The 13,464-nt window shown below is 35.7% G+C and overlaps 1 protein-coding gene across 2 annotated transcripts; it reads right to left on the bottom strand.

Moving 5' to 3' along the window:
- Positions 1–5,313: 5,313 nt before the first annotated feature.
- LOC111453446 (4-alpha-glucanotransferase DPE2) lies at positions 5,314–13,220 on the bottom strand. 2 transcript variants are annotated; one of them, XM_023094565.1, is made up of 23 exons: positions 12,963–13,220; positions 12,391–12,780; positions 10,951–11,071; positions 10,783–10,841; positions 10,530–10,657; positions 10,296–10,422; positions 10,011–10,207; positions 9,431–9,509; positions 9,273–9,311; positions 8,838–8,957; positions 8,590–8,691; positions 8,399–8,482; positions 8,051–8,293; positions 7,840–7,965; positions 7,677–7,751; positions 7,516–7,587; positions 7,030–7,146; positions 6,803–6,900; positions 6,506–6,665; positions 6,302–6,400; positions 5,995–6,192; positions 5,801–5,894; positions 5,314–5,705 (listed from the first exon to the last, which is right to left on the bottom strand). In XM_023094565.1, the coding sequence occupies exons 2-23, from the start codon at positions 12,742–12,744 to the stop codon at positions 5,512–5,514; spliced, it is 2,886 nt and encodes a 961-aa protein (XP_022950333.1). In that variant the 5' UTR covers positions 12,745–12,780; positions 12,963–13,220; the 3' UTR covers positions 5,314–5,511. The 2 variants fall into 2 exon arrangements, with proteins under 2 accessions (XP_022950333.1, XP_022950334.1); XM_023094566.1 differs by having other exon boundaries at positions 10,783–10,838; positions 12,963–13,219.
- Between the last annotated feature and the right edge of the window lie 244 nt (positions 13,221–13,464).

Raw genomic sequence — 13,464 nt, 5'->3', positions numbered from 1 at the left:
TCAATTTGATTTTTATTTACTTTCATCTTTTTAGATTTTAATCGACCCAGAGTTCAAAATTCAATCTTTGCTCTATTCAAAATTTTGAGAGGTGAGATTGAGAGCTTCATTTGTGTAAATGAGTGCAAATAGAGATTGTTGTGAGGGCCTTTGTATTTTCATATCTTATGTTTTGCAGCAAAGTTTCACAAATAGATTCGAGGACGAATCCTCTTGAAGAAGTGGAGAATGATATGAACAAAGAGACATCAATCATACAATATGCTTCAATGAAGATGTGAAGAAAAGGTTGTCAAAATTATCAAAAGATGTTTCAATTCATGCTACATTGAAGAAGAATAAATTTTGATTGTTGTAAATTTTGGGTGGGTTATAATTTAGAGTTATTGTATTTTAAGACATTTTATTTAATTTCAGTTACATTTACATAATGGCTAATTATGGTCATAAAGTGTGAATGTTACAACTTTTGGAATGTCTTTAATAGTTTTATTTTGAGGCTATATAAAGCCATCTATGTTGTATTTGTAATAAGACTTAGAAGATATATCAAAAGAAGCATTTGTGCTTTTCTTTAGCCAATGGCTAAGTTTCTTTGCAATTCTATGTAGTTTAGGTTGCATGTAGAATCATTCAAGCTCGACATGATCAATCTTGCTTGTGGAGTGATTCGAATCTCAATCAAGTGTTCTTGTCTTGAGATATTTGATCAACAAGAATCATTGAAGCTAGACATGATCGATCTTGCTTCTGGAGTGATTCGAATCTCAAACAAAGTGTTCTTTGCTTGAGATATTCGATCAACAAGGTAATCCGAATCTTATTCCCCTTGTATTGATTCCATATCTTATCACCAGCTCTAGTTACGAACAACCTGTGAATGATCGACTTACTAATCATGGTTATATCAAATGGACAGAAATATATCTATAATGAGGGGAGTGCAACTACTAGGCTATAGTGGAGTGTCCTAGTAGTTAACGAGTGTTGTTGATTAACAAGGTTAATGAGTTTAACCGATTAATCTTGGATCATTGGAGCCCATGATCTATAGGTCCATTAGGTCCCTCTGCTAGCTCATCGGACTAAACAATAGAACAATGTGACGAGTGAGTTCGAAGTGTTCGAATTCAAATTAGGGAATATGCGCTACATATATATAATATATTTAACCGCATTTTTGTTTTATTTACGAATTAAACAAAAAGAGAGAATCTCAGATATTTAAATAAGATTTAAATATCTTAATCAATTATGTGTCGAAATTGATTGGAATTGGCATTTGAATTAATATTAAATATTAATTAAATAGTTTAATTAATCATTTAATGTTACTTTAATTTGAAATTCATTATTCAAATTAATTGTTGAATTAAAATCAAGAAAGTCAAAATGTTGACTTCATGGAAAAATCCATGTTAGTGGAGTTTTGAGGTGTCAAAATTTGGTTCAACCAAACTTGCATGCTTGCCAAATAAACCCCACAAGTTTGAGTGGAGTTTTGAGTGTCAAAATTTGGTTAACTCAAACATGCATGCTTGCCACATAATCCCAAACATTTGAGTGGAATTTTTAAGTGTCAAAATTTGGTGATCTCAAATTTGCATGAACATGCAAACATGGCTCTGTAAATAGAGTGATCATGGTACATGGAAGATCTTCTTCTTCTTGGTGAAAAACCTTGAGAAAAACCTCTCACAAACACTCTCTTCACATATACAAAATTTCTCCCAAGTTTAGTCACTAACCGGATTCCACAATCCCGTTCTAAGGCCGGAGAATAGTGGAGAAGACACTAGTGGTTGTTCGAAACCGGTTCGTGAGGAAAAAGGAGTTTGAACTAGAAAATGTTAGTATCTAAACTCATTAAGTTTTAATACTTAAGAACATGCTAGTTTTTTTTACTATAATTGATGTTCTAAAAGTGCCTAAGATCCAGATTGCTTCCGCATGTGTTATATTAACATCATCATTAACTTCATATAAAAATCCATGTTTGAGTTAGTGGAATTTTGAGGTGTCAAAATTTGGTTTAACAAACTTGCATGCTTGCCAAATAAACCCCACAAATTTGAGTGAAATTTTGAGTGTCAAAATTTGGTTAACTCAAACTTGCATGCTTGCCACATAATCCCAAACATTTGAGTGGAATTTTGAGTGTAAAAATTTGGTGATCTCAAATTTGCATGAATATGCAAACATGACTCTATAAATAGAGTGATCATGGTACATGGAAGGTCTTGCTCAGGAAAAACTTTGATGAGAAAAACCTCTCACAAACTCTCTCTTCATATATACTAAATTTCTCTCAAGTTTAGTCACTCACCGGATTCCACAATCCCGTTCTAAGGCCGGAGAATAGTAGAGAAGACACTAGTGGTGGTTTGAAACCGGTTCGTGAGGAAAACGAAATTTGAGCGACAAAAGGTTAGTATTCAAACTCATTGAGTTTTAATGCTTTTAAACATGCTAGCTAATTTACTATAATTGATGTACATAGAGTGCCTAAGATCCAAATTGCTTCCGCATGTATTATATTAACACCATCAACGTGTACGGTATGATATGATATGTGGGAGACACGATATGCTTATTGATATGGAATCAGCCCAAGGGAAAGCTTTGATACCAAAGGATATGAAATCACTCCAAGGGGAGTAAGATTCGGATTACCTTGTTGATCGAATATCTCAAGGCAAGAACACTTGTTTGAGATTGGAATCACTCCACGAGCAAGATCGATCATGTCTAGCTTGAATGATTCTAAAAATGCAATCTAAACTTAGCTCTAATGATAAATAATCACTAAGGAAAAGTAAAATTCAGATTACCCTGTTGATTAAATATCTCAAGGCAACAACACTTGTTTAAGATTCGAATCACTCCACAAGCAAAATTGATCATGTCAAGCTTGAATGATTATGCAAGCTAAACTACATAGAATTGGAAAGAAACTTAGTCATTGGCCCTTTTACTACATTTTTCAAGTCTATGTTACAATATAAGGCTTTATATAACCTCAAAATGAAAACCTTTAACCATCTATGAGCCATTTCAAGATTTGTAACTATATTTTATGACCATAATTAGCCACTATATACTTTATGACTATAATTAACACAGTGTAAATAAGCCTTAAAATACATTAAATAAACACTATAACTCTAAATTATGATCCACACAAAATTTAAATCAATGAAACTTGATTCTTTTTCAATGTGGCATGAATTGAAACATCTTTGGATAATTTTGACAACATTTTCTTCACATCTTCCTTGAAGTTTATATTGCATGATTGATTTCTTGGTTCATATCACGTATGATATGATACACGTAACATGATAAGATGTATGATATGAATGACATGTAATAAGATGTTTCGATATGATACACAACTCTTGAAATTACATGAAAAATTATGATAATGATATGATATGAAGGAAAACACTAGATGGGTTGTCATACATGAGAATGAGAAAGGAAAAATGTTGGGACCTTATGCATCATTGTGTGTTCATGCATCGGGGGATACCCCCTTTTTATAATGGTACAGATACGAGGAAACAAAAACCAGAAAGATTAGGGATAGGAAGCCCCCCTCACAAAGAAAGAAGGGGCAGCCCCTAATCGGAAGTATCCCATGTGTCCTCCTTCCCGCAGTTTGCCAGTTCCATTCAGTACAGAATGTCTTCCTCTGGCGTTGGGTTATCCCCTATTTGGCGCAACACTTCGGACAAATGCAATAGACGAGCTAGACGGATTGCGGGGCTACTCAATCAGACAACCAGACTACCTATCCACGAAGGAATCTTAGGTGCCTCTCTTCTTCTCCAAGAGAACATTGATTGCCAGGGCCAACTATTAGAATATTAGTAAAGGCACCTTAGTCTATCTCTCGATATAGGAAGGGACCTTTTCTTGCTCGTTAGCGCTAAAGTCGTTGGATGGGGTCAGGTGAGTAGTCTTTGACTTTTTTCGGCCACATAGAACATAGATCAATGAAGTAATGTATCCATACGAGCTCCGGCCCTCACTATCTTCCAAACTATTGGGGTCATTGCTCCATATCTTGTTCCCTCGGGACTTTGCTAAGCTGCTTGACCACATTCTATTCTGATTGCCTTGAGAAAAGCATCCGTTTTACGAGGCAAAAAAACGATCATTATGGTTATCATAATGTGTGATGGCCAGGCAGGAAAATGATCATTATGTTTATTATAATGTTGTGACGGTCAAATAGAAAAACGATCATTATGTTTATCCTAATACTGCAACGGTTGCTATTCCTAAATGGGTATCCGGCATCAACAACTACCAGAGAATGCTCACCCGACAAGAAAGGGGTTCAGGAGGTGTGCAAACTGATTGGCAAGTCCATACTCGCACGTGTGGACCGTGTGTAGAACAGTAAATACACATCCAATTAGCCCGTTTAGGATAACCACCTAAGGAATATAGACTATATGATATCACTCATGATTGTGTGTGTTTTTATCTAACCTCAATAGTGGGATCGAGTATTTCAAAAAAAAGACTAAAGCCATGTGCTACATCGATTTCAAGTAAAAGCAAGAATCCCCGTATGGCTGACGACGGCATCGCAATTCGAGACCATGACACATACATAGGGTAGTTGCACTTATTTTCTTAGACTTAGTTTAGAAAACACTCGGTAAATGGATGATCAGCGACTAAACCTGCCCCGATATTACCTGAGCATCTGAGCAAGCAAGGCGATTTTTCCAGCAAGATAGGCCAGTGAGTTTCATTAAGGCAAAGGATTTATTCAAATTTCAAAAAGTTGAGTAGGTTCGAGTTTACCAAATCATGATCATTTTTCTCTAACTCAATCCTATTTAATTTTAAAATTATTGAAATGACCCTAGATTTCTACTTACCTAGAGTTGCTACCGTCATTATAACATAAGCATTTTGTGTGGAAATAAGCGTTTAAACTTTATAAAACATAAACTTCATCTTAAAACAATGTCATGGACTTACGTGGTTGAAAGAAAATAAAAACACTACGCTACTCTTTTCACGGGTTCAAGAGAAAACCTAATCTTTTTACATATTAGAATCAAACCATTACGAGTATTTGGAGTTACACTACCACCCTTATTTGAGCACTCACCACTTTTATCCTAATAAAATAAGATAAGAGAAATAAAATGGAAGGGGATTAAAAATAAATAAATAATAATAATAATAATCCAAAATCCAATGATAATTTTGTTTTCTTTTTTTAAAAAAAAATGCACTATTTTAACGTTGTTGTCAAAAAAAAAATAGTAAAAAAAATTAGAAAAAATCGATCAAGTCAACATGAGGGGTAAAATAGTCATTTTAACATTTCTTACCTAGCGAGGGGTCTGTGAAGACCGAAACGAAATTTTCCATTTAGAAAAAGCATGCTTGCCTTATACAACGATCGTCGAAGCTATTGTTTTCGTCGCTATCTCAAATCGCTTTATTGTACAATGAGAAGACTTACCTCAAAGACCCATGCATTTATATGACTGCAAGTGTGTCACCTTGTGGTATTCCATTAGACTTTGTTGCTACAGAAATCTTTTCTTTATGAACTGATGTTGATGCTGGTTTGGGTTCATGAGGAACTGATCTCCCACTCTCCACAGAAAGAACTTTGATGGTTTCTTGGAGTTCTTTATCTTTCATTAGAGATTCTAATGTCACATGGCTACCTGAAAAAAGATACACAACATTGATTTCAAGACGAGAAAACTAAGATTTGTTCTTCTTTTTCTTTCGAACTTTTGAAATACGAGCACGTGCTTACGATATCTCCAATAGTGCTTTGGATTTGTTGGGTCGTTGATCGTCTCCTCTTTTGCAGGACGTGTCGTGTATTCGTCTTTCAAGGCTAACAGATCCTGGCATCGACGTCAAAGATTTTCAGTTTTGGAATGTATCTTGAGATGTAAATGTTTTGATATAACAAACTGAAACAGCTTAAGGCGGTATATATGTCACCTGAAGTGGGAAGATAGCCCACATTGATGGAGCTTCAAAATGCTGCTTTAGGATGAAATGAGCAATCTCTGGAATACATTCGGTAGGTGGCAATATATCAGAGCCTATAACGTTCTTCATAAACCGTCCTCGTCTTTCTTCATCTTCCTCCCACCAAGCACGCAACGTCGAGCAGTCATGGCAGGACGGAGCACACACCTAAAACATGCCCCATTCTTAGACAAAATCCTAAGTTTCTACGGGTTTGATAGTTTGCCTCTTAGTTATCAGAGGCAGATGAACCTATTTAAGAGATGCAAGGGCTTACAGTCATGTAGCTATATTGAGAAGGGATCCCGAACTCTAGATTGGGTTCGTTCGGCATACGTTGAATGCGCAAACCAATTAACCCCAACTCCTCCATAACCTGCATCAAAATCAAGAACAAGGTGAGACTCTACACATCATCTCGCTCGGGATTGACAGTCTTTTGTTCGAAGAGATACAGATGAATATCATAATTTAGTCGTACAGGATGAACACATGAAGGAATAAGGCCCAAATCTTCTCCACAGGCTAGCATGTCAGAAGAGTCGAGGAGAACAGGCAGGGTCTTTAAAGCATTTTTCCGCCAAAGATCCTCTTGGCGCTGGAAGTAGTAATCATAGTATAATCTTTTCAGAACATCCTTACTGCATCACGTATGACAAGTAAAACTATTAAAATCTTGCAATACACAGCAACATCAGATAAAAGAACGTGTTCATCTCAAAGGACAATGGCTAAAACTTTGAGTTCATAGGAATAGTTCTTAAATCATGCTTGAAACCTGTGGCCATCCAAATCATTAAAGCTAGAAGTATCTTCAAGATTGAAACGTGGATAGAAACTTTTTGGATTCTCTGGATCTCTGATAAGAACTATGTTCTGCAAACAACAAAAAGAAACCAAAAGCCATGATCCGTATAGAAACGAAAAGTGCAAGAAAAAGGTAGGAGTTTTACATGAATAAGTTCACACAAATTATGCATTCTTTAATGTAACATCTTCTCTTACCTGTACAAGTTCAAAAAGACTGCGTCTTATCTGGTCTGGGTTTTGCAACTGTGATTCTTCAACAAGTGATTTCAGTTTGGAAGCGATTTTTTTCTCTGTGTCACATTCCTTCTTGAACTGAGAAAGAGGGGAAAAAAAATACCCAGATAAGACATGATATGTTGGATTAGAGCAGAAGCAAAAAAAAAAAAAAAAAAAAGCCAAAATGTTCTTCAATAGATCAAGATCCATGTCTCTTATTCAAAACAAGAATCTGTCCATTAGCTATGATTTCGGTATCGCTAATAACAGAGTGTTCATAATTCAACATTCTGAATTTTTTTTAAATGTTGAGATGAATACAGAAATGCATAATTTCAACATGAAGTAAAGAAATCGGACTAAAACTAATAATTAACCGATTTGACTGTTCGACAAGCACATGATGTTCTCATAGATAGACAAGAGATCCAATTTTATGTAAAACCCATGATAATGAAGTATCACCTCATAAAAGTTCTTCTCATATTCATTCAGGAAGTGTGATGCAATATATCCCCATGCAGCTCCAAATTTATCCTGAAAAAAGAAAAGGAACAACTTACTTCAGGGAATCAGAATCAAATAATGCTTTTCAGGATTGCCAAGTAGATTCATAATGTAGCAACCTGTAAAAATTCAGCCCTGATATATGGACGACTCAAGCGATCGAAGTCCCATATTCCCTCTCTTTCGAGCTCTTCCTGTGGAAGAATAAATACTTTTACAAAATTTTGCACAACCATTCACATTTTAAATAAATATGTTTGTTTCTGAAATGAGCAAACGTACCTGGCTTAAAGGAATAGAAGGGCGGAATTTTCCAACTAAACCAGTCATGGCATGCTCTGGAAGCTCCCAAATTCGAAAGAAACCCAATATATGATCAATTCTGTAAGCTGTGAAGTAGTTTGACATCTATAATTCAAACATGAATAAGGTTATTATAAGGCCAAGAAAGTTTCGGGACAGACAATAAAATGTTCTAGAATTTTAGCAAAACCTGAGTTAAACGAGCACGCCACCAAGCATAGTTATCCTTTGACATCTCCTCCCAGTTGTATGTTGGAAAGCCCCAATTTTGACCATTTTTGTCGAAGTAATCTGGAGGTGCTCCCGTTGACGTGTCCATACGAAACAAAGTAGGGTAAACCCAGGTATCTACACTGTTTCTATCAACACCAATTGGAAGATCTCCTTTCAATATCACTCCTTTCTTTCTTCCATAATTTGCTGCCTCTGACAACTGACATTAATAATGTCAGCAAACAACAAAATACAGTAGACATCTTCCATCCCATTTTATCAAAGAAGCAATTCATGAAACTTGTGATTTTGTGACTTTAAGTACCTGTTGGTGCAAATGATATTGGATATAATAGTGGAAGCAGATGACTTCATAATGCAAGCTGTCCTTTGAGATGAGCTTCTCAAGCTGTGAAAGAAGGGAACAACAGGAAATGGATTTATATTAAGAAGCAAGCATTAATCTGACATACAAAAATCTAGTTCCAAACAAAAGGGAATAACAGTGATTATCACCTTGTCTTTTGAAAATTGAGAAAAACGACCCCATTGGCTATGATCTGAAGTTTCGAAGAAGTCCCGCAGAAAACAGAACGCGGCGTAGGGTTTTAACCATTCCTTTAAGTAATTCACATAGGAAAGAATGTTTATCAGTGTCAATACATTAATTATTATAGGCAGAAGTATCAAAACTACGTAAAGCTTCAGTTTCACCACTACTAAGAAAATTAAGTAAGTTGTTCAGGAGAGGAAAACTTCAAAACCTCATTTTCAGAAAGATACTTCTGAAAGGAACTGGAATTCAGTATTGAATCTTTCTCCCTAGCAAAAATTTTCCGTGCAAGTGAAAGCTTAGCAGCCGTAGTAGCCTCATAATCTACATCCTGCATAGAACAGAGTCGAACGTGGAACTTGAATGTGGGATAACAGAACTACAGCCAAGCAAGCATTTTAATTTTCGCCATAGCCATAATTTTTTCGTTTTCAGAAGTATAATCTTTATGATTTATTTACCAAAATACAATTTGCAAAAATATAGCAGATGAAAAATCAGGATTTGATAATTTTTTTCTCGCAACTCTATAAACGAAAAAGAACGAAAAATACAAAGGATAAGGATGATTAATTTGAATGTTGTCCTGTCTCCTAGTACTGTAACAAGCAAGAACAAAACATGATAACATAAGCAAAAGAACTACCTTTCCATCCAGTTCAACTTTTTTCTTTTGAATCTCCAGCTGCAAAAGCCCCCCACCCCCGAAGAAAAGAAAAGATGTAAGAAACTAGAAACCGATAAGTTAATTGGCAACGAAAACAGATTAATCAGCATAACATTAAATAATTCTATTAAGTATACCTTGATATCCTCTGGAATATTATCTGAAAGTGCTTGGACTCTTAAGTACAATGGATGCAGGGCAAATACAGAAAGTGAGCTGCAAAAGGTCAATCAAGTAATCATTACGGTAATAAATTAATGTATTGAACCATAACTTCTCAAGATAAGAGGAACGGTACTTTTTAAGGTGGGTAAGTAAATCTGGTCATAGAAGTTGAAGTAAACTGATAAAAGTAAGAAACAAAACTGTGAAGCAACACTAAATAAGTTTGTTTTAATAATATATTTTATTATATCTATAAGATTAATACATAATTATAAATATTTTGAAAATGAAGCAACCTATTAAAAATTTCTAAAAGTTCCCAAAAAGACATTGATCATTTTGTTTAATTCATTTTTAAAACAAACATAACGTTACATATGAACATAAATTTGCTATGACACGTGATATTTTAAATTGAAAGACGATACATTTTGATAGGTAAAATGTTGAGCAAATCCGAAAACTAAAGGATTGAAAGTATCTACTATCACCAGTAAAATAATGAAGATTGGACGACTTGACTTTAGATTTTGCATTGAAACTGCATCCTACCTGTAAGGATACGAGTCCCACCACATTCCATGCACAGATGTATCGTTAACAGGTAGAAGTTGAACTAAATGGAGACCAGACTCCACAGCCCAGTCAACAAGTAATTTCAAGTCAAGAAACTCGCCAACTCCAAGATCATCTTCTGATCTAACAGAGAACATGGGGATTGCAACACCAGAACCACGCCATGGAACATCCTGGGTACAAGAAATTGGTGAACTGACTTAGTAAAAAAAAACCAACTAACTAGTATTCATCAGAAGAAATTTCTTCGCAATAGCTTACTCGCAACATGCCATCTGAAAGTACAATATGTCTTGGTGGAATATTTGAAGCATCAAGGAGAAGGTCCCGGTTTTGTCCAAATTCGGAAGAAATAACTCCATCTTTTCCATATTTACAATATTTGTACGTGAAACTGTTGTTAAGGAAGAGTAAAGGGAAAGAGAGACTAAAGATGATAAAAACATATTCATAGAAAAATATTCCAATTGTAAGAAAAACGACACTTAAGGATATTTTAAGGGGAAATCGGTGTACTGCAAGATGCAGTCTCCATGCCAGATTGAATCGCCCGCATAGCTAAGTTTAATCCCATTCTGTACCTTCCACTGTCCTAACTTCGAAGAGCTACCAATGACATAGACCTGTAGTAGTAAAATTTCATAAATTATAACTAGAATCGGAACTGGATGCCAGTCAGTGTGAAGTAACAAACGAGCCATTTATTTGCGGATAAGAAATAAAGCAGGTTAGAGAAATAGATATTTACTGTTGTATCTTCTTCTATATTTGGACAACAAATTTTGAAATCGACAAGAACAGAATCTGCTTCAGTCAGAAACCAAAACATACAAATTGGTCAAGATGAAATTACCCAAATATAATCATACATCAAAGAAGGATGTTCACGAAACAATGACATAAATATCAAATTTACCATCCTCATTCAAATTATTATGAATGAATTTTCCTAGTGGTCTTTCAATGCTCAAAGTCGAACTTCTTCCAAAGACAACATCTTTGAAGGCGAGCTTGAAAGGAATCGCATCCACACCAGTCTGGAGTTTATTTATCAAACAGAAGAATAGATGAGATCTTTAATATAAGGGAAGCGCTCGTAGGTTCCAGTGACCAATATTCATCTATTAAAACACCAATATCTACAAAGTTTTCAGAAGAAAAAATTACAATAGTGTAACTAGAAGGAAACTGAAAAGCAACAACTTAGTGCAAAGTCTTTGAAACACATTAAAAAACAAAAATAAGGGCAACGATCGAGAGCTATACAAGAAGAAAAAAACAAAACAAAACACACATGCACACGCACACAAAATGCCTAGGTTAAAACATAACTCCCCAGGCCCTCACTATAGTATTACAATTATCAGTCATCAAGGCAAACTGATTTTCATCTTACTCAAGTCAACGTCATACGAATTTGGTAGCAAACCAAGGTAAAATATACAACTGGAGATGGGTTCAGTGTAGATATTTTGGTCTATAAGAATCAGATCCTGCTAGACAAGTAGTTCGCAGATAGTCATAGGAGCCTTTTGCTAGTAAACCAAGGTTTTCTTCAACAACTAGAATGCTTCTGAGGATTCCTCTCTTTCAGGTTATTCAGGCATGTTTACAGTGCTTCGGCTAGTGAGAAAGCAAATTGAGCCTACTCTGACTCTGAGGTTCTCATCATTAGAAATTAGAATTTTACTCGTGTTAAGCTTTGCACCATTTCATCAGTGTCATGATCTTTTGTCGCTCGGAATTTTAAGTCATGAAACCTTAATGATAGAAAATCAACTGAGCTTTCCCCTTTTCTCATTCTGCATAGAAAGTTGTTCACGGTAGATAGAAACAGGTGGAATCTCTAGTCCTATTGACTCTATTTCATGCAAGCATTACTTAAGTGCTTCAACATCGTCGGGTTATCTCTGGTTGCCATTCTTCCTAGTTGAGGCCATAAAAGGTGAACTTTTCTAAGAAAATGAAGTTTTATAGTTAAATTGTGATGTCGCAATGAGAGGGCGAGATCCCTAATCACTATTCTCAGAGGAGGTGCATAGTCATACGGTTGCAACCCAATAGAGGCTGGGAAGTGTAGTCGTCTATTGGTTTATTCCCGAACGAGATAACTTTGTGGTAAGCAAGGATGTTTTCTTTCTTCATAAGAAGAGAATAATGGAAAATTTTTGGAAGATTTGGACCTCTACTTAGTGTATTTCTTCTTAGTACCTCATAGTTTTTTGTTTAGCTCACACAATGTTCTAAAACCAAACTAGATCAAAGACATCAAGTTCAGTTTAAGATTACAGTTTTAGTCTCATATCAAACGCAACTAGCTGAAACATCAAAGAAATTCAAAAGTAAAAGACAGCACCTGCCAAAGATCACGGAGCTCGACGACCTCTCCGCCCTGTAATCCTTGAGGTAGAAACAGCTTCCTCCTGTTTCCCTTCTCCCATCTCAAGACCTCTCTATTGTCATCAACAACATAGTAATTGTACTCACATCCAAACCCATCGGACACCGCAATACTTCCATACCATATAAGCTGATCCCCTTGATGAATAGGGCTCAGTAACAACCCCTTCTTCACATTCCACGAACCAAGCAGCGGCTCAGAGCCACAGACTACCAAACTTTGACCCCACTGAGTATAGTATGGCAATCTAAACCTCACACTCACCGATTTCGCACGTTTGGCTCCAGAAAACAATCCCAAATTCACCATCTTATTCTGAATTGAATCAGACACAGAACAAATTCCCTACACAGAAAACAATTCAACGACTAACATTCTAGCTCCCATGCAAATTGAAACAATCCTCTCGCACTAATTAAGAACTAATAGCAGCATGAGCAAACAAAACGAAATACAAATTCACAATAAAATTTCAAAGAAACGAAGCTAAATCCATAAAAAAAAATAAAAAAAAAACGTTCACTCACGAGTCAGGAAGAAGGAAATCCAAGAGTTCAGCTCCGTTCGGTGGGAATCCGGCTTTCTGGTGTAGAATATATGAGCGAAGTGGAAATCGGCAATCACCACGTTGGTGAAGATAGAAAGTAAGAGAGAAGGATTGATGGGATTGCTTGATATTTTTTGTGGTGAATGTCCTGTAGTAGAGAGGGAGAGATTCGAACCAGTTGTTGTTTGGCCTTTGAATGAAAAGTGAAAACTGATAGGAACTGAAATCTTTCTGTTCTTGTTACAGAAATCCATTTGGACGCTTCTGCCAAAACTTTCCCTCGAAATTTTCCCGGAAAATCTTCCAACCCATGTGGACGATAACTAAATCAATATCTAAAACCACATGGAATGCAAATTGGAATCATCAAATTTGTAATATGTTGTTAAAAATACGTCTTTCATACCTTTAAAATCAATTAAAATACTTCGTTAAGAATCAAACCAAAATTCGAGTTGATTCGAGTTGATTGGATTCGTGAT

This window comes from Cucurbita moschata, unplaced genomic scaffold, assembly GCF_002738365.1.
Source record: "Cucurbita moschata cultivar Rifu unplaced genomic scaffold, Cmos_1.0 Cmo_Scf00015, whole genome shotgun sequence".
NCBI lineage: Eukaryota > Viridiplantae > Streptophyta > Magnoliopsida > Cucurbitales > Cucurbitaceae > Cucurbita > Cucurbita moschata.
Note: the sequence above shows the minus strand (reverse complement) of the source record. Positions and strands in the feature narration are given on the sequence as shown.